Source organism: Bufo gargarizans, chromosome 9 (assembly GCF_014858855.1).
Source record: "Bufo gargarizans isolate SCDJY-AF-19 chromosome 9, ASM1485885v1, whole genome shotgun sequence".
Taxonomy (NCBI): domain Eukaryota; kingdom Metazoa; phylum Chordata; class Amphibia; order Anura; family Bufonidae; genus Bufo; species Bufo gargarizans.
The window spans coordinates 148,682,521-148,704,955 of NC_058088.1; the positions used below are offsets into that span (position 1 = coordinate 148,682,521).

Here is a 22,435-nt window from a genome sequence, read left to right on the forward strand (position 1 = left end):
CTGAATGACCCAATGTGCACCTTGAATATTATATACCCTTTTAGGGATAGATTTCAAATAGCTCTGATATAGCAGAAACCACTAAATTATGAAATTGCTAAATTGGGAATTGTACTTCAACCCAGAACAAAAAATGTGCTTTGACGGACACTAAATAACTTTCCCAGCTACAACAGGACAGCGGTAACGAGAGATTTAGCAGGATATAAATTTGAGGCCTAGTATTTAGGCGCTGGGTGACAGGTATGGGTTTAGTGACAGAATTAGACTTGAAAATACACAGTAGCGGGTGTGTGTGAAGTTATTCTGAATGACCCAATGTGCACCTTGAATATTATATACCCTTTTAGGGATAGATTTCAAATAGCTCTGATATAGCAGAAACCACTAAATTATGAAATTGCTAAATTGGGAATTGTACTTCAACCCAGAACAAAAAATGTGCTTTGACGGACACTAAATAACTTTCCCAGCTACAACAGGACAGCGGTAACGAGAGATTTAGCGGGATATAAATTTGAGGCCTAGTATTTAGGCGCTGGGTGACCGGTATGGATTTAGTGACAGAATTAGACTGGGATATGGCCAAAAAATAACCACACTATTGCTGGTTAAATGCACTTGGTGACGGGCGCAGCTTGCCCCTGATGTAGTATATGGCCAAAAAATGAACAGACTATTGCTGGTTAAATGCACTTGGTGTCACAGCTTGACCAACCACACTACTGAGGGTTAAATGCACTTGGTGACGGGCGCAGCTTGCCCCTGATGTAGTATATGGCCAAAAAATAAACAGACTATTGCTGGTTAAATGCACTTGGTGTGACAGCTTCACCCTGATGTAGGCTTTAGCCAGAAAACAACCACACCATTGAGGGTTAAATGCACTTGGTGACAGGCGCAGCTTGCCCCTGATTTTGTATATGGCCAAAAAATGAACAGACTATTGCTGGTTAAATGCACTTGGTGTGACAGCTTCACCCTGATGTAGGCTTTAGCCAAAAAACAACCACACCATTGAGGGTTAAATGCACTTGGTGACAGGCGCAGCTTGCCCCTGATTTTGTATATGGCCAAAAAATGAACAGACTATTGCTGGTTAAATGCACTTGGTGTGACAGCTTCACCCTGATGTAGGCTTTAGCCAAAAAACAACCACACCATTGAGGGTTAAATGCACTTGGTGACAGGCGCAGCTTGCCCCTGATTTTGTATATGGCCAAAAAATGAACAGACTATTGCTGGTTAAATGCACTTGGTGTGACAGCTTCACCCTGATGTAGGCTTTAGCCAAAAAACAACCACACCATTGAGGGTTAAATGCACTTGGTGACAGGCGCAGCTTGCCCCTGATTTTGTATATGGCCAAAAAATGAACAGACTATTGCTGGTTAAATGCACTTGGTGTGACAGCTTCACCCTGATGTAGGCTTTAGCCAAAAAACAACCACACCATTGAGGGTTAAATGCACTTGGTCGCAGCTTGTGCTGGCGCACCACAAGACACAAAATGGCCGCCGATCACCCCAGAAAAATGTGACTGACAAACGGTCTGGGCAGCCTAAAAACAGTGAGCAATTGAGGATCAGCAGCTCAATGATCCACAGCTGCAGATCGATCAGTTAATCAAGTCCTTTGGAGGAGTTAATCTGCCTAATCTCGCCCTACTGTCGCAGCCGCAACCTCTCCCTACGCTAATCAGAGCAGAGTGACGGGCGGCGCTATGTGACTCCAGCTTAAATAGAGGCTGGGTCACATGGTGCTCTGGCCAATCACAGCCATGCCAATAGTAGGCATGGCTGTGATGGCCTCTTGGGGCAAGTAGTATGACGCTTGTTGATTGGCTGCTTTGCAGCCTTTCAAAAAGCGCCAAGAAAGCGTCACAAAAGCGCCAAGAAAGCGACGAACACCGAACCCGAACCCGGACTTTTACGAAAATGTCCGGGTTCGGGTCCGTGTCACGGACACCCCAAAATTCGGTACGAACCCGAACTATACAGTTCGAGTTCGCTCATCCCTATTGAAAATCTTTGGATAGACCTCAAAAGAGCACTGCATGCAAACTGGCCGCTGCATCTCACAGAACTGGAAGATGTTTGCAAGGAAGAATGGATGATAATCCCCAAACAAATATTGAAAGACTCTTGGCTGACTATAAAAAGTATTTATTAGCTGTGATACTTGCCAAAGGGGATGTTACTAGGTACTATTGTATTTTTTGTCTGTGTGCTAACCACATTTTTTGCAGGTAGTATTGAACCAATCGTTCCAGGAGTCATGCACACATTTATGTTTTTTGTTAATCCGTGTGCGCGATTCTGCAAATTATATAATATGTCTCATTTTTGTCCGTATTGTGGACAAGAATAACCCCTTCTATTGATGAGAGTAAGAAAAATACAGAATGCACACGGAAGGTACACATATTTTACGGATCCATTTTATGCGAAATACAGAAATGGCCATGTACAGTGTATCAAACCTATTTAATCCCTTGGTGACCCATGACGTACTAGTATGTCATGGCCGCCAGTGCTTTAGACACCCATGATGTACTAGTACGTCAAGATGATCAGGCGGGTACCGTAGCGGTTCCCGTGCGATCAATGCAGGGGCCCGGCAGTCACTAACAGCCAGGCCTCCTGCTGTATCAGATGACATCACTGTAAACAGCGGATTAACCCTTATGTATGCTGCAGTCAAAATAGTACCAACAAAACTGTTACCTTATCCCATAGTTTCCAAAATGGGGTCACTTTTTGGGAGTTTCTACTGTAGGGGTGCATTAGGGGGTCTTTAAATGTGACATTGTGCCTACAAACCAGTTCAGCAAAATCCCAATTTTTGAAAATTTTGGATTTGTTTTATACATAAAGGTAAAATATATGTACTCAAAATTTTTACTAACATCATGAAGTACAGTACAATGTGTCATGAGAAAAAAATCTCAGAATGTCTTGGATAAGTGAAAGCGTTCCTAGTTTGTGACACATTTTATAAAAAAAATGGCTGTATACTGAAGGGGTTAATACATTCATCCTAAACAGTATTTACACAATTTACATTCACTAACAAAAAAAAATTGTGCAGCAAGAAGGAGCTGTTGGAATTGACTGAAATGTCATATGTGTAACTGTAATAATGATATATGTAAGTGTTTACAATATTAGAGTAAAAGGATAAGTTTATTGTGGAAAACTGTACATATAAAAGGTGACTCTAGTGCCCTGATAGACCTCCGCTAGCCTGGATACAAGTATCCTGCGACCCATTTGTCCAAATATGCAGCTGGGCCTGTAGATCCTGGAAATTCATAGGTTGCTGGAACTGGTTTACCAGTTGGTCTTATAAATGCTTGCCAATAAATCTGGCAACCAGGGACGCCAAGTAAATTTTGGGCAAGCATTAACCTACTGAAAAATGATAGTTGGAAGCCCTACCATGAGAGGCAACACATGTGGCCGGCAGGAAGCGCTTCACATATCGCTGAGCTATTATGGTCCCTTATATCACTACTAGGGGTGACTGATTGTCACATGTGATGGCTTTCTGATCATCAAACCAGCAGTTGGGGCAATGTGTCACTCCATGGCATAGTCAGGATTGAAGCATTCATCATAAGTCCTCCATACCTGGCAGTCACTGGATTCCAAATAGAATGTTAGGAGGTACTAATGAATGACCAAGAAGATACAAAGAGAAGTCAGCAAGAAGGACATACGTAGTCAATGCAGTAAATGAGGGGTTAATCCAGAGACAGGCCAAGGTCAGTTATCTAGAGAGTCAATATAAGTAGGAACAGCAGCCACAGGGTTATCCCATAGACAAGCCAGAAGCCAGTTCACCAGGACAGTGGTGAACTTGGCTGATCAGCACAGCAACTCTCACAACACAGCAACTCAAAGTAGTTCCTGGATACATTCCTGACCCAGATCCTGGATTTGTAGGAGATGCATATCCTTGTTGGCAGATTGAAATAGGGTTCCACCGGGTGTCGATACCTTGATACCCAGTTTGGTTGGATACTGAGATTGTCATTTTTTCAATACTAAACTGCGCTATTGGGCTGCTTAGTATCAGTTCCAATTAGAGAACATGGCACATGCAAAACTTGGTGCACACCATGTTCTCATCAGTGGCCTCACGTCTGTGGCAGTGGAAATGGAGAAAGCACAGCTGCCGAGAAAGCTGCAGGGTTAGCGCCTAGAGGACAAAGTTGAGCCCCATACATACTATCTAATCTCGCTGAATCACGTACAACCTAGCGGAATAAGCCTTATGCAACCACCAGCATAGCAGGACAGGGAGTTGGCAAAGGACTTGTGTATTTAATGGGGATAGGAGGCATGTAAGAGCAGATTACAGAAGGAGTACACAGGTCTCCAAGCATGGTGCTCTTCTGGCCGACACAGTACCAGCATATGCCTGGCAGTGTTATGGCTGGCACGTTGCGTATGTGTGTGGGAAGTGAAGGACTCCCTGCCAAGGGTTGGTAAAGAGCAGGCTGTTGTGCAAACGATCCTCAATAGCTTGTCCCCGGACTACATGCCCCTGTCTCGCTGGGAGTTATAGAAGCAGATATCAGAGCTCCCGCAAACGCCACTATAAAGTCAGGACATATTGCTTTCAGGGCGTCTGTCCCACATCCTCACAATGGTGATCTATAGTTCTCTGCCCAACGGTAGAGACCAGTCAGCACATAGCATCAGAAGCAATATTGTAATAATGTTGTAATATCAGCTCCTGATTCTATAAACTACGATATGTGTAATAAGGTGTTCGTTGTCACCTGGATCTATAATAGCTGGCCGCAAAGATTTGTTATCAACCTCTCCATTCCTGACACGGTAGAAGATATAGTATTGTACGCATGCACTTTAAAGGGGTATTCCACATAAGTAATCCCTAGAGTATATTCCAAAATGCTATGATCACCATGGGCCTGACCTCTAAGACCTCCGCCAGTCCTTCTACTCAAGGAGCCGCATTGCTAGTTTAGCATAGTATCTGCTTCACTGGTTTTCCTCCATAGCTGTGCCGACCAAGAAAAGTTAAAGGGTTTCTACCACCAGAAATACTGTTATGTAGCCGACTGTCACTAGCAATGCACGAATGTCAGCACTACATAACAGTGTGTTTTTTACATTTCTCCCTGCAGCCGTTCTGATAAAATAAGCACTTTTATAATATGCTAATGAGACTCTAGGTGCTATGTGGGCGTAGATTCAGCACCTACAGGCTCGTTCCACTCACCCTTTATCCCGCCCAGGTCCTCCGTTTTGCCCGCCCCGCTCCTCTTGATTGATGTCACGGTTCGCAGCATCGCTCATGAAATCCCGCGCCTGCGGTGTTCACTTCTGTATTCAGTGCAGGCGCAGTGAGTGAATGATGTGCTCCTGGTGCCGGATTCCTCACTGTGCCTGCGCCGACTACGTCACAGTGAGGAAGCCGGCATCAGGAGAGCGGCCTTCACTCACTGCGCCTGCGCCGAATACTGAAGTGAACGGCGCAGGTGCGAGATATCGTGAGCGAACAGGGGACCTGGGCGGGATAAAGGGTGAGTAGACGGAGCCTCTAGGTGCTGATTTTACGCCCACATAGCACCTAGAGGTACATTACCTTTTTATAAAAGTGCTTATTTTTATCAGAACAGCTGCAGGGAGAAAGGTAAAAAACACACTGTTATGTAGTGCTGACATCCGTGTATCGCTTATGTCAGTCAGCTACTGTACATAACAGTATTTCTGGTGGTAGAAACCGCAACACTAAATCAGCACATTGTCACCTATGTTCTCAGGATGGGGATCCCAGAGGTCTGACACCCACCACTGAAAAGCAATGAATTTATAGGGTGGTTATAACTAGGGTTGGATGATATGGCCTAAAAAGGAAATCTCTTTTGTTACCAAGCTTAGTTTGTATCTTGGGGGCAGGGGTTGCTGGAGAGCACACACAAGGTGAACGGGCTCTGGACGATCCAGACAGATCACCAGTAGAGAGAATTTTTGCCACGATTCCAGAATTTGAACATCATTTTTGATACCAAGTAAAGTATCTTGATTAGGCTTGAGCGAATCGAACTTCGGATCATAGATTCGAAGTCGATTCGGTTAAAAGTGGCGTGTTTAATGCTGTTTCCGTACAGCATTGGCTCTACATAGGCAAAAGTTGTATCGACTGATGTTGCAAGAGACTTCAGTATTTCTAGCAGCGAATTTAAAAACATTTTGGTAGACGCGTGTCTAGCAGCCTTTTCATAGAGCAGTGGGGGGAGTAGTTTTACGCCCTCTTGTGTCTATTCAGACTACACTTGTAATCATTTACAGATCTGAGACAACGGCATGCCGAGGTTTACAGTAATCTGATATTTCTTTCTGGTTGTGTGATTTCTATTTCTATTTTTTTGGGAATGATTGCATACATAGTCTATTTACATTTTCTATATACAGGTCCTTCTCAAAAAATTAGCATATTGTGATAAAGTTCATTATTTTCTGTAATGTACTGATAAACATTAGACTTTCATATATTTTAGATTCATTACACACTAACTGAAGTAGTTCAAGCCATTTATTGTTTTAATATTGATGATTTTGGCATACAGCTCATGAAAACCCAAATTTCCTATCTAAAAAAATTAGCATATTTCATCCGACCAATAAAAGAAAAGTGTTTTTAATACAAAAAAAGTGAACCTTCAAATAATTATGTTCAGTTATGCACTCAATACTTGGTCGGGAATCCTTTTGCAGAAATCACTGCTTCAATGTGGCGTGGCATGGAGGCAATCAGCCTGTGGCACTGCTGAGGTGTTATGGAGGCCCAGGATGCTTCGATAGCGGCCTTAAGCTCATCCAGAGTGTTGGGTCTTGCGTCTCTCAACTTTCTCTTCCCAATATCCCAGATTCTCTATGGGGTTCAGGTCAGGAGAGTTGGCAGGCCAATTGAGCACAGTAATACCATGGTCAGTAAACCATTTACCAGTGGTTTTGGCACTGTGAGCAGGTGCCAGGTCGTGCTGAAAAAATTAAATCTTCATCTCCATAAAGCTTTTCAGCAGATGGAAGCATGAAGTGCTCCAAAATCTCCTGATAGCTAGCTGCATTGACCCTGCCCTTGATAAAACACAGTGGACCAACACCAGCAGCTGACATGGCACCCCAGACCATCACTGACTGTGGGTACTTGACACTGGACTTCAGGCATTTTGGCATTTCCCTCTCCCCAGTCTCCCTCCAGATTCTGGCACCTTGATTTCCGAATGACATGCAACAATCCAGTGCTGCTTCTCTGTAGCCCAGGTCAGGCGCTTCTGCCGCTGTTTCTGGGGAATGCGGCACCTGTAGCCCATTTCCTGCACACGCCTGTACACGGTGGCTCTGGATGTTTCTACTTCAGACTCAGTCCACTGCTTCCGCAGGTCCCCCAAGGTCTGGAATCGGTCCTTCTCCACAATCTTCCTCAGGGTCCGGTCACCTCTTCTCGTTGTGCAGTGTTTTCTGCCACACTTTTTCCTTCCCACAGACTTCCCATTGAGGTGCCTTGATACAGCGCTCTGGGAACAGCCTATTCCTTCAGAAATTTCTTTCTGTGTCTTACCCTCTTGCTTGAGGGTGTCAATGATGGCCTTCTGGACAGCAGTCAGGTCGGCAGTCTTACCCATGATTGCGGTTTTGAGTAATGAACCAGGCTGGGAGTTTTTAAAAGCCTCAGGAATCTTTTGCAGGTGTTTAGAGTTAATTAGTTGATTCAGATGATTAGGTTAATAGCTTGTTTAGAGAACCTTTTCATGATATGCTAATTTTTTTAGATTGGAATTTTGGGTTTTCATGAGCTGTATGCCAAAATCATCAATATTAAAACAATAAAAGGCTTGAACTACTTCAGTTGGTGTGTAATGAATCTAAAATATATGAAAGTCTAATGTTTATCAGTACATTACAGAAAATAATGAACTTTATCACAATATGCTAATTTTTTGAGAAGGACCTGTATGTATACTGTATTTGATGAGCATAGTATAGGATCCTTGTCTTTTCTTTCATAATCCCCTATATAAAGAAATTAATAATTACCTAGTCAATGATTTATATCTTTAGCTACAGACAAGCAACAATCCAGCATCCTATACTGAATCCTTCTGCCAAAATTGGTATACATTTTCACAATTAAGCGCGGTATATATAGCATTATGAAATACAACGACTCCTTTATCCTCCTGAGACTGAAAATATAATATCATAATTATATTATAATAATTTTCTACTTCTCTGCCAATTATAAGAAACCATCAGACTATATTTAAATCGCCTGAGATTCTTTTACTACATATGTTTATTATATTCCCATCTAGTTTATCAGTACTATTAATTATTATATTACATTTTTATAATAATTATAGTATGAATTAATTATAGTCTTATTGTTCAACATGCATTATTTATATTTTTTTATAATTGTTACTCTCGTGCCTCCACAGATTTACTTATAGGACCTTAGGACTATTTTAGTTACTGTTACTCCTATTACAATGGTTGCTTGTATGTATGTATAGGGTTTATATGTCTGCCGCTGTCATACTGGCCTGTACGCTAAAAGATTGTTTCAGACCGTTGTTTAATCTACCGTTCGTTATTGTGCCTGACCAAGAGGGGTCTTAACCCTTGAAATGCATTGCCAAATAAGAGATCTACATTTTAAATGCTTGCCTCCCAATCCATGGGTGACAGCGCCAAAACTACCGTTCCTTTCTTTTACAAATGTGCTGACTTGATATCCAGGCTTATCGCTCCTGCAACATGGCTGGCTGTGTACCAAGCCTGCAGTCCCTGACACCCGCTCGCTGCGGTAATAAAACAGCACACCATTATGTTGTTGTGACTCTCATTACCAAACACTTAACTGCTTTTTCTTTCCCCCATCGATAATACACATGGGGCGCTGCCTCCATTTTTTTGTCTTCTATATTTATAGTGTACTTGTTCACAAATAAACGGTGTGAAAGTCCTGTAGTCTGGAGACAGGGGCCTGATGGCCCTATAATCTCTGAACCAGATTCCTTATGCTTATATGTTGTAACTTGACATACAGTAAATCCATGCGACAAATGTAGTTCTGCCAAAGCCTGTGATAACTTTGTATTCTCAAATTCTCCTGTCTCCTTGGGATTTGAAACTGCCTTTTAATACAAATTCTATACAGATCATGTGGTGTCTTGCAGCTACAAAAATGTAGCTAAAGGTGAATATGTCTTTTTGTCTTTGCAATTGTATGGCAATGAGGTCCAAAAGGAGATTAAAGCCTTCAGGTTTCTGCTGCTCACTAGACTTTCCATCATGGGTATACATTTGAACACCTTTGAGGCTATTGGGGTCCAAACAAAGGATAAAAAAAATTTAACATACTTTTTCAACTCTATTTGTGCTGTTTTGCATTTGTTGCTCTCTTTTTTGCCAGACAGAATAGCATACTAGATAACTTGCTGAAGTGAAATGATACATCAAGATTTTTGAATACCATTTTCAGTTAGTCAAATGTATATTCCCAATGAAAAACATTTTGGGATTCTTTCTTTCCTTAACCCCTTCAATACTGAGCCACTTTTCACCTTAAGGACCAGGCCAAATTTTGAAAATCTGACGTGTCACTTTATGTGGTAATAACTTTGGAACGCGTTTACTTATCCAAGCCATTGTTAGACGGTTTTCTTCTGACACACTGTAGTTCATAATAGTGGTAAATTTAAGTCAATATAAATCACCGTTATTTATAAAAAAAAAAATATAACATTTTCAAAAAAAAAAATTCACAAACCATTTGGCCCATCTAGTCTGCCCAATATACTGAATACTATGAATAGTCCCTGGCCCTATCTTATATGAAGGATGGCCTTATGCCTATCCCATGCATGCTTAAACTCCTTCACTGTATTTGCAGCTACCACTTCTGCAGGAAGACTATTCCATGCATCCACTACTCTCTCAGTAAAGTAATACTTCCTGATATTAATTTTAAACCTTTGCCCCTCTAATTTAAAACTATGTCCTCTTGTAGCAGTTTTTCTTCTTTTAAATATTTTCTCCTCTTTTACCTTGTTGATTCCCTTTATGTATTTAAAAGTGTCTATCATATCCCCTCTGTCTCGTCTTTCTTCCAAGCTATACATGTTAAAGTCCTTTAATCTTTCCTGGTAAGTTTTATCCTGCAATCCATGTACCAGTTTAGTAGCTCTTCTCTGAACTCTCTCCAAAGTATCAATATCCTTCTGAAGATATGGTCTCCAGTACTGAGCACAATACTCCAAATGAGGTCTCACTAGTGCTCTGTAGAGCGGCATGAGCACCTCCCTCTTTCTACTGGTAATGCCTCTCCCTATACACCCAAGCATTCTGCTACCATTTCCTGCTGCTCTATGACATTTTCTGCCTACCTTTAAATCTTCTGAAATAATGACCCCTAAATCCCATTCCTCAGATACTGAGGTTAGGACTGTATCACAGATTTTATAATCTGCTCTTGGGTTTTTACGCGCCAGGTGCATTATCTTGCACTTATCAACATTAAATTTTAGTTGCCAGATTTTTGACCATTCCTCTAGTTTTCCTAAATCCTTTTCCATTTGGAGTATCTCTCCAGGAACATCAACCCTGTTACAAATCTTTGTGTCATCAGCAAAAAGACACACCTTACCATCGAGGCCTTCTGCAATTTCGCTAATAAAGATATTAAACAATATGGGTCCCAGAACAGATCCTTGAGGTACCCCACTGGTAACAAGACCATGGTCTGAATATACTCCATAAAAAAAAGAAAATCTATAAGATTAGTTTGACATGATCTCCCTGAAGTAAACCCATGCTGTTTTTTATCTTTCAATCCATGGGATTTTAGATGTTCCACAATCCTCTCCTTAAGTATGGTTTCCATTAATTTCCCCACTATTGATGTCAGGTTTACTGACCTATAATTGCCCGATTCCTCCCTACTACCTTTCTTGTGAATGGGCACAACATTTGCTAATTTCCAATCTTTTGGGATAGAAACATAGAATGTGTCGGCAGATAAGAACCATTTGGCCCATCTAGTCTGCCCAATATACTGAATACTATGGATAGCCCCTGGCCCTATCTTATATGAAGGATGGCCTTATGCCTATCCCATGCATGCTTAAACTGCTTCACTGTATTTGCAGCTACCACTTCTGCAGGAAGGCTATTCCATGCATCCACTACTCTCTCAGTAAAAAAATACTCCTGTTACCAGTGATTGGGTAAATAAATCTGTTAATGGTTTTGCTAGTTCGCCGCTGAGCTCTTTTAATAGCTTTGGGTGTATCCCATCAGGCCCCTGTGACTTTTTTGTATTAATTTTAGACAGCTGACTCAGAACCTCTTCCTCTGTAAAGACACATGCATCAAAAGATTAATTAGTCTTCCTCCCTAACTGAGGTCCTTTTCCTTCATTTTCCTTTGTAAAAACTGAACAGAAGTATTCATTGAGGCAGCCAGCTAGTTAGTTATCTTCTTCCATATACCTTCCTTCTTTAGTTTTTAATTTGGTAATTCCTTGTTTTAGTTTCCTTTTTTCATTTATGTATCTGAAGAATATCTTATCGCCTTTTTTCACTGACTGAGCTAATTTCTATTCTGCCTCTGCTTTAGAAGATAACTTTCTTGGCCTCTCTCTGCCTCATCTTATAAATTTTTGTAATTACTAAATGCTATCTTTTTATTTTTAATGATTTTTGCCACTTCTGCTGAGTACCCACAGTCTCTTCCTTTTTTTGCTTTTACTGACTAGCCTAATGCAATTATCTGTTACCTTCAATAGTGCCACTTTTAAGTAGTCTCATTTCTCCTGGACTCCATTGAAACTGTTCCAATCTGATAGGGACTCATATACCTCTAATCAAATTTTAGAAAAGTCAGTTTTTCTAAAATCTAAAACTTTTGTTTTTGTGTGGTGTGACTTATAGTAAACCACACTGACTGGTGATCTCTAGATCCCAAGCTTTCCCTTACAGTAATATAAGATACCAAATTCCCATTTGTGAATACTAAATCTAAAATGGCCTCTTTCCGGGTTGGCTCCTCAACTACTTGCTGTAGAGATAATCCCAGTAGGGAATTTAGAATATCTGTACTCCTGGCAGAACTAGCTATTTTGGTTTTCCAGTTTACATCAGGAAGATTAAAGTCTCCCATAATGATAGCTTCCCCCTTCAATGTCATTTTAGCTATTTCCTCAACTAGTAGATCATCTAATTCTTTGACTTGGCCAGGTGGTCTATATATCACACCTACACGAGTTACCTTATGATTATCAAGCTGCAAGGTAACCCAAACTGACTCTAAATTGGTCTTGCTAACCTGTATTAAATTAGATTTTATGCTATCTTTCACATACATGGCCACCCCTCCCCTTTCTTTCCTATATAGAGAACCCTGGTATTGTTATATTCCAGTCATTACTTCCATTGTACCATGTCTCAGTAACAGCCACTAAATCTATATTCTCAGATGCCATTATAGCCTCAAGTTCATTGATCTTATTCCCTAAACTGCGAGCACATAAAAAAGGTGAACATGTATATATTCCTGCATCCATAATGGCCAAATCATGCAACAAGCGAGTAATCATATATAAAGCACTACAACTGTTTGAGTAATGAAAAAGGAAAAAAAAAGAAAAAAGAAAGAAAAGGAAAGGAAAGAAACATAAAGAGAGTAGGAGAGAGGGAGAGGTGGAGGTGAGGAGGGGGAAGGGAAATGGGGTAGGAGGCTGAGTTTGTTTGACTCACAGCTGTAGGTTCTGGAATGCCTCCGCTGAACGGAACGTGTCCCACGGAAATCGCGAGGAGTTTAAGAGGGTTAGGATATTTAGATCTTACATCCGCTGATATAAAGCGACCTCCTCAAACAATTCTTCCAGTAAGGGTGGAGAGGGGGATTTCCAGTGTCGTGGAATGACTGCTTTTGCTGCCTGAACCAGGTACTTAAGAAGTGAGTTCTTAAAGGCAGGGATGTTAAGGTCAAGCATAAAGAATAGGTGAGATTCATGGGAGTATGGGAGTTCAGAATAGGGATGCCCGTCACTTCTCGAATTGTCTTGTGTAGAGAGTCCCAAAAAGGTGCGTAGGACAGCACAGTGCCACCAGATGTGAAGCATTTTACCTTCCTCCATGTTACATCTCCAATCTGACAATGTTATAACACGTTTCCTGGGCTTTAGTGGAGATCAGCACTTTATGAGACAGAAGGAAGCTCCTGTTCCACTGAGAAGGGGTGAGGTGGATACCCAGGTCACGTTCCCAGGCCTGACAGAAGGGGAGGAGGAGTGAGGAGTGTTGATGTAAGAGTAACTTGTATATGACTGATATGTTTCTAAGAATGTCTGACGGAGACATGCATAACTGTTTGAATGCCGACAGGTTTCTGATCAGTGTGTGGGTCATGCGTATAGAAGAGTAGAAATGCTGGAGTTGTAGGTATTCGAAAGAGTTTTGTGCCGATGGGTTGGGAGTCCCTAACAGTAGAGGCAAAGGTTTCAGTGAGGGTCCCGAGAACACATGACAGAACCTGAGCAGGCATATTTTCGTGCCTTGGAGAATTGAAAAGGGGGAGTGCCCTGGGGGCTAACACGGATGATCAGTAATTGGGGCGAGGGGGCCTTTAGGGTCAATGAGGGAAATAGGACGTAGCTGACACATGTTTGTGGTCCTTACCAGGTTTAGGAATAACTGCTAGTATCACAAAAGTGTGGTAGGCCGTGAAGGACAATGTGGGAGAGGTATGGCATGGATCACCCACCAACCAGGGGAGTACTGTCAGAGAACAAGAGGAGGGGTCCCATACTATGTGTACCCAGGATTTTTGAGGTATCAGTGCGCATCATGTCTAAAGACCTATCAAAGGTGGTAGAATGATAGTCTGGAAGACCAACCCCTACCGCCTAGTTAGAACGGTTCAATATTTCCCACTTGAGTCGTGGGTTAACTGGGAGACCATACAAATTTCATAAAGCAACGGCATATCTGGGACCAGAACATTGATGGTATGCAGAGGTGGATGGTCTGCAGTAGGTAGAGTATTTTTGGTAGCAGATTCATTTTTAAGATGCTGATTCTACCAAACCAAGAGAAATCCCGTCTATGCCAGGACTCTAGGTATTTCTGGAATCGTTTAAGGAGAGGGGTGAGTCTGTGGAAGGAGAGTGTTTGTGAAGCAGAGTCCTGCGGAGGCTCTGGGTGGTCTCGGTTACGAGGGCTGAGGGGCCACAAGGCTATATGTTGCCTGATACCTTCCTTGAGTGGACTATTTGTCTACTATTTGAGTAAAGCCGGACCGAGTTGCAGTTGTAAACTGTGCCCTGTAAGTGAGGTAGGAACTTATTTATATATGTTAGTTAGAGCCCAGCCGGGCAGGCATTTATTTTTATTGTGTATGTGGGAACCACCGCAACTGATCCAGTGCCTGATAACTGGACAATCCTGTATGAGAAGAGTGCCAAAATAAATACACAGTTTGGACATGAAAATCCGTTGTCTGGCGAGATATCTCTGACTGTGACCCCTGAAAAGAGATGATCTCTTACACAAGGTAACAAAAATAGGCTGTTTTGGCACAGTTTTTATTTTTTGGTTTTTACAATGTTCACCTGACAGGTTAGATCATGTGCTATTTTTATAGAGCAGGTTGTTTTTTTATTTGTTTTATTTTGGTTTTACACAATAAAAGCATTTTTGTGTCTCCATTTTCTGAAAGCCATATTTTTTTTGGGGGGTGATTGTCTCATGTAGGGGCTAATTTTTAGCGGGATGAGATGGCGGTTTGATTGGTATGAATTTTGGGTAGATATGACTTTTTGATCACTTTTTAGAACATTTTTTTTTGGAAGTGAGGTAGGCAAAATTGCAATTTCATCATAGATTTATTTATGGCATTCACCATGTGGTAAAAGTAACATTATCTTTTTATAAATCAGGTCATTATGGACACAGCGATACAAAACATGTGCATTGATTTTTATTTTTAACCAATTATAAATGTGCAGATCCTTTTTTTTTTTCTTACTATTTTTCACTTTTTTTTTATACTTTTTGGACCCAAACCCACTTGGTTCTTGAAGATCCAGTGGGTCTGATAGCTCTACAATACAATGCAGCGCAACAACCTGATGGGGGAGGTAGCTCTGTTACCCATTCAACCATCAGGACTCTGTCCCCGACTGTTAACCCCTTCCATGCCAGCACCGATGTTGGCCATTTCAAGCAGAGTGTCAGCTGTATGTTACAGCTGACACTCTGCTCCTGCTCGGCTATCCTGATATTTGCGAGCAGGGGAGGGTGGATCAGCACGTCATTCAAGTATTTTACAAGGTTCTGATCCCCACAGTCATGAACTGTGGGGATTAGATACTTTTGCCGGCGAGTCAATCATTGGTCCTGGGCCGGTTAGCTGAGATCCCTGGCTGTGTGTAACAGCTTGGATCTCAGCACTGTCACCATGTCTACAGACATGGTGACAGTTTGGTATGTCATGGTGGCTTAATGCAGTGCAGTCCATGATGTACAGGTACGTCATGGTGGCTTAAGGGGTGAAAGCCCAAGACCATGTGCTATACATGTATGGCACATTGTCATTATTAGGTAAAGCCTTCAGATAGAGGTGGTACCAGAAGAAAGATAAAAGATTGACGGCAGAAAAAGACCACCTGGACCATCTAGTCTGGCCTTACTGTAGATTTCCTAATCACATCTGCTGGAAGTCTGTTCCAAGCTTCAACCAATCTTTCAGTGAAATAATATTTCCTGACATTGCTCCTGATCTTACCCCCAGCTAATTTCAGATTGTGCCTCCTTGTTCTTGTGTTTAGCTTCTTATTGAGAACACTTCCCTCCTGAACCTTATTTAAATCTTTAACAAATTTAATGTTTCTGGACACAGAATTCCCAATGTGGTATCCCCAGCGCTCGATGCAGTGGGATCACAATCTCTCTCTTCCTACTGGTTGTTTCTCTAGCTATATAGCCAAGCAACATATCTGCTTTCTCTGCTGCCTGTTCACATTGTGCACTCATTTTGAATCTGTCTGATATAGTTTTAACTTTACAGCCTGCATTGCAGGGAACTGCGAGAGAGCAGCATCATGCAGTGAGACGCACAGTCCACACAACCAGAATTACATCAACATTCATAGAAATATATAGCTTATATACCGGTGTGTAATATTCCATGATTGGATAATGGAGTTTGTTTCCTTTTCCTGCTTGTCCAGTTAAGAAACAGGATTGGCATATATCCACACCAAACTGTTTTAAGCTGCGATATCTGGAGAAAACAGAAATAATTCAGTTAAGACGAGAGAAGGGAATACAATGTTTCATTCAGATATCACATTAGCTATGTAAGTGCAACATTTTACTTTAATAGCAAGCAAAAGAAGAGAAAGTATTGTTTTCAGAAAATATTTTGCAGAACTTACCTCCCATTAATGACAAACACATAAATCATTTTGCAGTAAGGGGATTTTAAGAAACATTGCATAAAAAAAAAAACGGACTCTGGAAATATAAAAAAATACCTAACAATTTGGCACTGTGTGCTGCCTGATATACAGCAATGAGTAGCAGTCCACTGCACCTAGGGCATTTAATGACTTCATATACAAACCTAAATCCCTTTATTGGACACTGTTTACAGATGGAACACTTTGTCTGGTGCTTGACAGTCTCGGCTAATGTCACTCGATGTAAAACTGGAAGCCATACTAAGGACTGTGGTTCCAGACTTCCCCATTCAAGAAACTGAGACAACTCCAGATATGATGTTCCATTTCCCTTTAAAAAAAAAAAGAAAAAGAAAAAATTATTTTGGAGATGAGATTGTAGATTGTAGGTTTCTGTTGATCTGTCCTGGACCTATCACCATTTATCTGCTATGTCACAGACACCCCTGCTTGGCATGCTCATCTGCTGAACTGCTCCTTCTGCCTCTATCCCGCTCATGTATATCACCATTCCTTGCTGCATCCTAAGGCTAATGCACACGATCAGGATTGTGTGCGGAAAATCCGCACTGTAGGTCATGTACGTTTTATTCTATGAGAATTCGAAATTCTCAGTGCACACGATGCAGATTTTTTCCTTGCGGATTTAGTTTGGTACACAGTCCCAATGACCATCACTCTCCAATCTGCCACCCCCTACCCGGATGCCTGCTGTGATGTCCATACCAAAAGCAGAAGAAATTGTGACTATAATCTCATACACTGCAGCTCCACCAGCTGCCAATTCAACTCAAAATGTGTATTCCACGGACTGTTATTCTAAATAGATCCGTTATTCATTTTAATAAAGGCAATATAAGAAAAGTAAAAACCTGTCCATTTTGTTCTGTAAGTTCATTTCATATCCAGACTGAATATCCATACAAACCCATGTGCACTCCCTCAGGCCCCTTATTGAGCACAATGCACAAGCGCAGGAGCAGCATATTGCACTCAGCTTTGCAACATTTCGGGGACATGCCATCTTTGTCAAGTGTATGCTGTCACCTCTTAAGGCTCATATTTAACTAATCCACATGATCAGAAATTAACATAGGACGAGATGTAACTTATGCCACAAGGGAATTTTAATAGGTATACAACAGATTTAGTTTTGCATATGCAAAAATGCCTCAACTGAATTTTCACCGCTGCATAAATGGTATACAACATCTCCTTTAACCCTTAGGATACCGGAGTTTTTTTCATTTTTGCGTTTTCATTTTTCTTCCCTATCTTCCTTGAGCCATAACTGTATGAGGGTTAATTTTTTGCGGGACAAGTTGAACTTTCTAATGCCACCATTTAATATGGCATACAATGTAGTGTGAAGTGGGGGAAAAAATCCAGACGGGGTGGAATTGGAAAAATAACGCAATTCCTCCATCTTTCACAGGTTTTATTCCCACAGCATTCCCTTTGCAGCAAAACTGACCTGTGCCCTTCATTCTCTGGTACAACGATAAAACATATGTATAGGTTTTTTATGTCATTTTTTGCAGGACAATCAGTTTTTATTAATACTATTTTGGAGTGTGTGTGACTTTTTGATCAAATTTTATTACATTTTGTGGGGTAAGAGAAGCGACGAGAAAATAGCAAATTGGCCATTTTGACCCTTTTTTCGGTTACGCCATTCGCCGTATTGGAAAAATCTTTTAATATTTTAATAGTACGGGCGTTTTCAGATGCGGTTTATGTATACATTTTTTCATGCTACGCAAAAGGGGTTGATTTAAACTTTTAGATACTTTTACATTTTTTTTATATATCTTTATGTATTTTTCTTGTTTTTTACTTTTGAAGCTGATATTTGAGACTACAAAATAATTTTTTTTAATTCTGAACAATCATGGGTCTTTTATTTGTAAAAAATTGTTCATTTCTTATTTTGGCCTGCCACCTGCTGGCCAAAATAAGAATTGCAGCTTCAATACCCTGGATCTCCTCAGAGAGACCCAAGGTATTGAATTCAATTACTAGCATCCTCATTGGTCGCAGAGGATGCCGCAGGTTTTTCACCCTTTAGATGCCGTGATCTCACTTGATCACGGCATCTAAAGGTTTTAATGACTGCGATCTGCATTATTGCCGGTCGCGGTCATTAGCCGCAGGTCTCCGTTGTTTGAAACAGCGGAGACCCGCTGTCCATGACGTCCACTGCATGTGCAAGCTAAAATATTTTTTTCAATTGGTCTTTATTAAAAATATGGAATCCTTTTTTCTTTACATAGCTAAGATATTCTAGTTAGGGAGCTGATGGTCTCCTTATCTCTGCTCTCTGACATTATAAACACTCATTATAGCTAAGTTCTTAGCCTACTAATAAGAATGGGGCTTAAATAAGTGTTTATGACCTCTTAGTAGTTTTGAAATGAGGTTCATTAGCTGACCGGCACAAAGTAAAAGTACCAGTCACACAGTTAGAAAAACAGTTAACCCCTTGTGATAGAACAGCTCAATGTTTTTAATAAAGACCAATAGAAAATATGATTCTTAACTAAAAATTAATAACATAAAATCATAAACAAAAATTGTACATAGCCTTTAACCACTTCAGCCCCGCCAGCTGAAACCCCCTTCATGACCAGAGCACTTTTTACACTTCTGCACTACACTACTTTCACCGTTTATCTTATTGCTGCTGACATTTTTACTTTTTTTGTTATTAATCGAAATGTAACGATTTTTTTGCAAAAAAATGACATTTTTCACTTTCAGCTGTAAAGTTTTGCAAAAAAAACGACATCCATATCTAAATTTTTCGCTAAATTTATAGTTCTACATGTCTTTGATAAAAAAAAATGTTTGGGCAAAAAAAAATGGTTTGGGTAAAAGTTATAGCGTTTACAAACTATGGTACAAAAATGTGAATTTCCGCTTTTTGAAGCAGCTCTGACTTTATAATATTCCGTGAGGGGCATAGCGAGTTCCTAGAATTTTTTATTTTTTGTCGCAAGTTAGTGGAATATGAGACTCTGTAAGGAAAAAAGAAAAAAAAAGAAAAATCATAATTTTCCACTAACTTGTGACAAAAAATAAAAAATTCTAGGAACTCGCCGTGCCCCTCACGGAATACCTTGGGGTGTCTTCTTTCCAAAATGGGGTCACTTGTGGCGTAGTTATACTGCCCTGGCAATTTAGGGGCCCAAATGTGTAAGAAGTACTTTGCAATCAAAATCTGTAAAAAATGGCCTGTGAAATCCGAAAGATGCTCTTTGGAATATGTGCCCCTTTGCCCACCTTGGCTGCAAAAAAGTGTCACACATCTGGTATCGCCGTACTCAGGAGAAGTTAGGGAATGTGTTTTGGGGTGTCATTTTACATATAACCATGCTGGGTGAGAGAAATATCTTGGCAAAAGATAACTTTTCCCATTTTTTTATACAAAGTTGGCATTTGACCAAGATATTTATCTCACCCAGCATGGGTATATGTAAAATGACACCCCAAAACACATTGCCCAACTTCTCCTGAGTACGGCGATACCAGATGTGTGACACTTTTTTGCAGCCTAGATGCGCAAAGGTGCCCAAATTCCTTTTAGGAGGGCATTTTTAGACATTTGGATCCCAGACTTCTTCTCACGCTTTCGGGCCCCTAACATGCCAGGGCAGTATAAATACCCCACATGTGACCCCACTTTGGAAAGAAGACACCCCAAGGTATTCAATGAGGGGCCTGGCGAGTTCATAGAAATTTTTATTTTTTTTCATAAGTTAGCGGAAATTGTTTTTTATTGTTTTTTTCTCACAAAGTCTCACTTTCCGCTAACTTAGGACAAAAATTTCAATCTTTCATGGACTCAATATGCCCCTCACGGAATACCTTGGGGTGTCTTCTTTCCGAAATGGGGTCACATGTGGGGTATTTATACTGCCCTGGCTTTTTAGGGGCCCTAAAGCGTGAGAAGAAGTCTGGAATATAAATGTCTAAAAATGTTTACGCATTTGGATTCCGTGAGGGGTATGGTGAGTTCATGTGAGATTTTATTTTTTGACACAAGTTAGTGGAATATGAGACTTAGTAAGAAAAAACAAAAACAAACAAAAAATTTCCGCTAACTTGGGCCAAAAAAATGTCTGAATGGAGCCTTACAGGGGGGGGGGGGGGGGTGATCAATGACAGGGGGGTGATCAATGACAGGGGGGTGATCAATGACAGGGGGGTGATCACCCATATAGACTCCCTGATCACCCCCCTGTCATTGATCACCCCCCTGTAAGGCTCCATTCAGACGTCCGTATGATTTTTACGGATCCATGGATCGGATCCGCAAAACACATGCGGACGTCTGAATGGAACCTTACAGGGGGGTGATCAATGACAGGGGGTGATCAGGGTGATCACCCCCCTGTAAGGCTCCATTCAGACGTCCGTATGATTTTTACGGATCCATGGATACATGGATCGGATCAGCAAAACACATGCGGACGTCTGAATGGAGCCTTACAGGGGGGTTATCAATGACGGGGTGATCAGGGTGATCACCCCCCTGTCACTGATCACCCCCCCTGTAAGGCTCCATTCAGACGTCTGTATGATTTTTACGGATCCATGGATACATGGATCGGATCCGCAAAACACATGCGGATGTCTGAATGGAGCCTTACAGGGGGGTGATCAATGACAGGGGGTGATCAGGGAGTGTATATGGGTGATCACCCGCCTGTCATTAATCACCCCCCTGTAAGGCTCCATTCAGACGTCCGCATGTGTTTTGCGGATCCGATCCATGTATCCATGGATCCGTAAAAATCATGCGGACGTCTGAATGGAGCCTTACAGGGGGGTGATCAATGACAGGGGGTGATCAGGGAGTGTATATGGGTGATCACCCCCCTGTCATTGATCACCCCCCTGTAAGGCTCCATTCAGACGTCCGCATGCGTTTTGCGGATCCGATCCATGTATCCGTGGATCCGTAAAAATCATACGGACGTCTGAACGGAGCCTGACAGGGGGGTGATCAATGACAGGGGGGTGATCAGGGAGTTTATATGGGGTGATCATGGGTGATCAGGGGTTCATAAGGGGTTAATAAATGACGGGGGGGGGGTGTAGTGTAGTGTAATGTTTGGTGCGACTTTACTGACCTACCTGTGTCCTCTGGTGGTCGATCCTAACAAAAGGGACCACCAGAGGACCAGGTAGGAGGTATATTAGACGCTGTTATCAAAACAGCGTCTAATATACCTGTTAGGGGTTAAAAAAAATCAGATCTCCAGCTTGCCAGCGAGCGATCACCGCTGGCAGGCTGGAGATCCACTCGTTCCTGTGAGCGCGCGCGCCTGTGTGCGCGCGTTCACAGGAAATCCCGGCCCTCGCGAGATGACGCGTATATGCGTCGTTGTGCGCAGGGCTGCCGCCTCCGGACCGCACATCTGCGTTAGGCGGTCCGGAGGCGGTTAAAGGGGTTCTGCAGCTTTTTCTTACTGATGACATTTTGTGACATCACTGGCCTGTGAAAAACAACGAGAAGGCTTCAGCGCTACTGCCAGCGCCACTGCCTTCTTAAAGAGCTGATCAGCAGGGATCCCGGGTGTCGGACGCCCGCCGATCAGATGCTGATCCAGAGGATAGATAATCAGTAAGAAAAAGCTGGAGAACATCTTTAATTGTCTACTACATAGACCCTTATTAACATTATCTCTCACCTCCATTATTTACATCACGTTGCAAAATTCCCAATACCACTCTAGGATTTACCTGTATGTTTATCATTGCTCACAAACACAAACCTGTCCTTTTTTATTTTCTTATTCTCCTCATGCTTCCTCCACTTCTGCTGTTCATTAAAAGAAAGACTTTTAATCATATTTTTGGGATTTCTAACATATCTTTCCTTATTCTCATTAGCATATTCTGATGTACTTCTAATTCTCTCCAC

General features: G+C 41.6%; 1 protein-coding gene across 1 annotated transcript in view; it reads right to left on the reverse strand.

Annotated features, from left to right (window-relative positions):
* The window catches only part of DRP2 (dystrophin related protein 2), a 353,198-nt gene that overhangs the window by 145,571 nt on the left and 185,192 nt on the right, over positions 1–22,435 (reverse strand). The window contains exons 14-15 of the mRNA XM_044306534.1: positions 16,671–16,837; positions 16,217–16,328 (exon numbers count right to left, since the gene is read on the reverse strand). Of these exons, the coding sequence (XP_044162469.1) occupies positions 16,217–16,328; positions 16,671–16,837 (279 nt within the window). The remainder of the gene's footprint in view (positions 1–16,216; positions 16,329–16,670; positions 16,838–22,435) is intronic.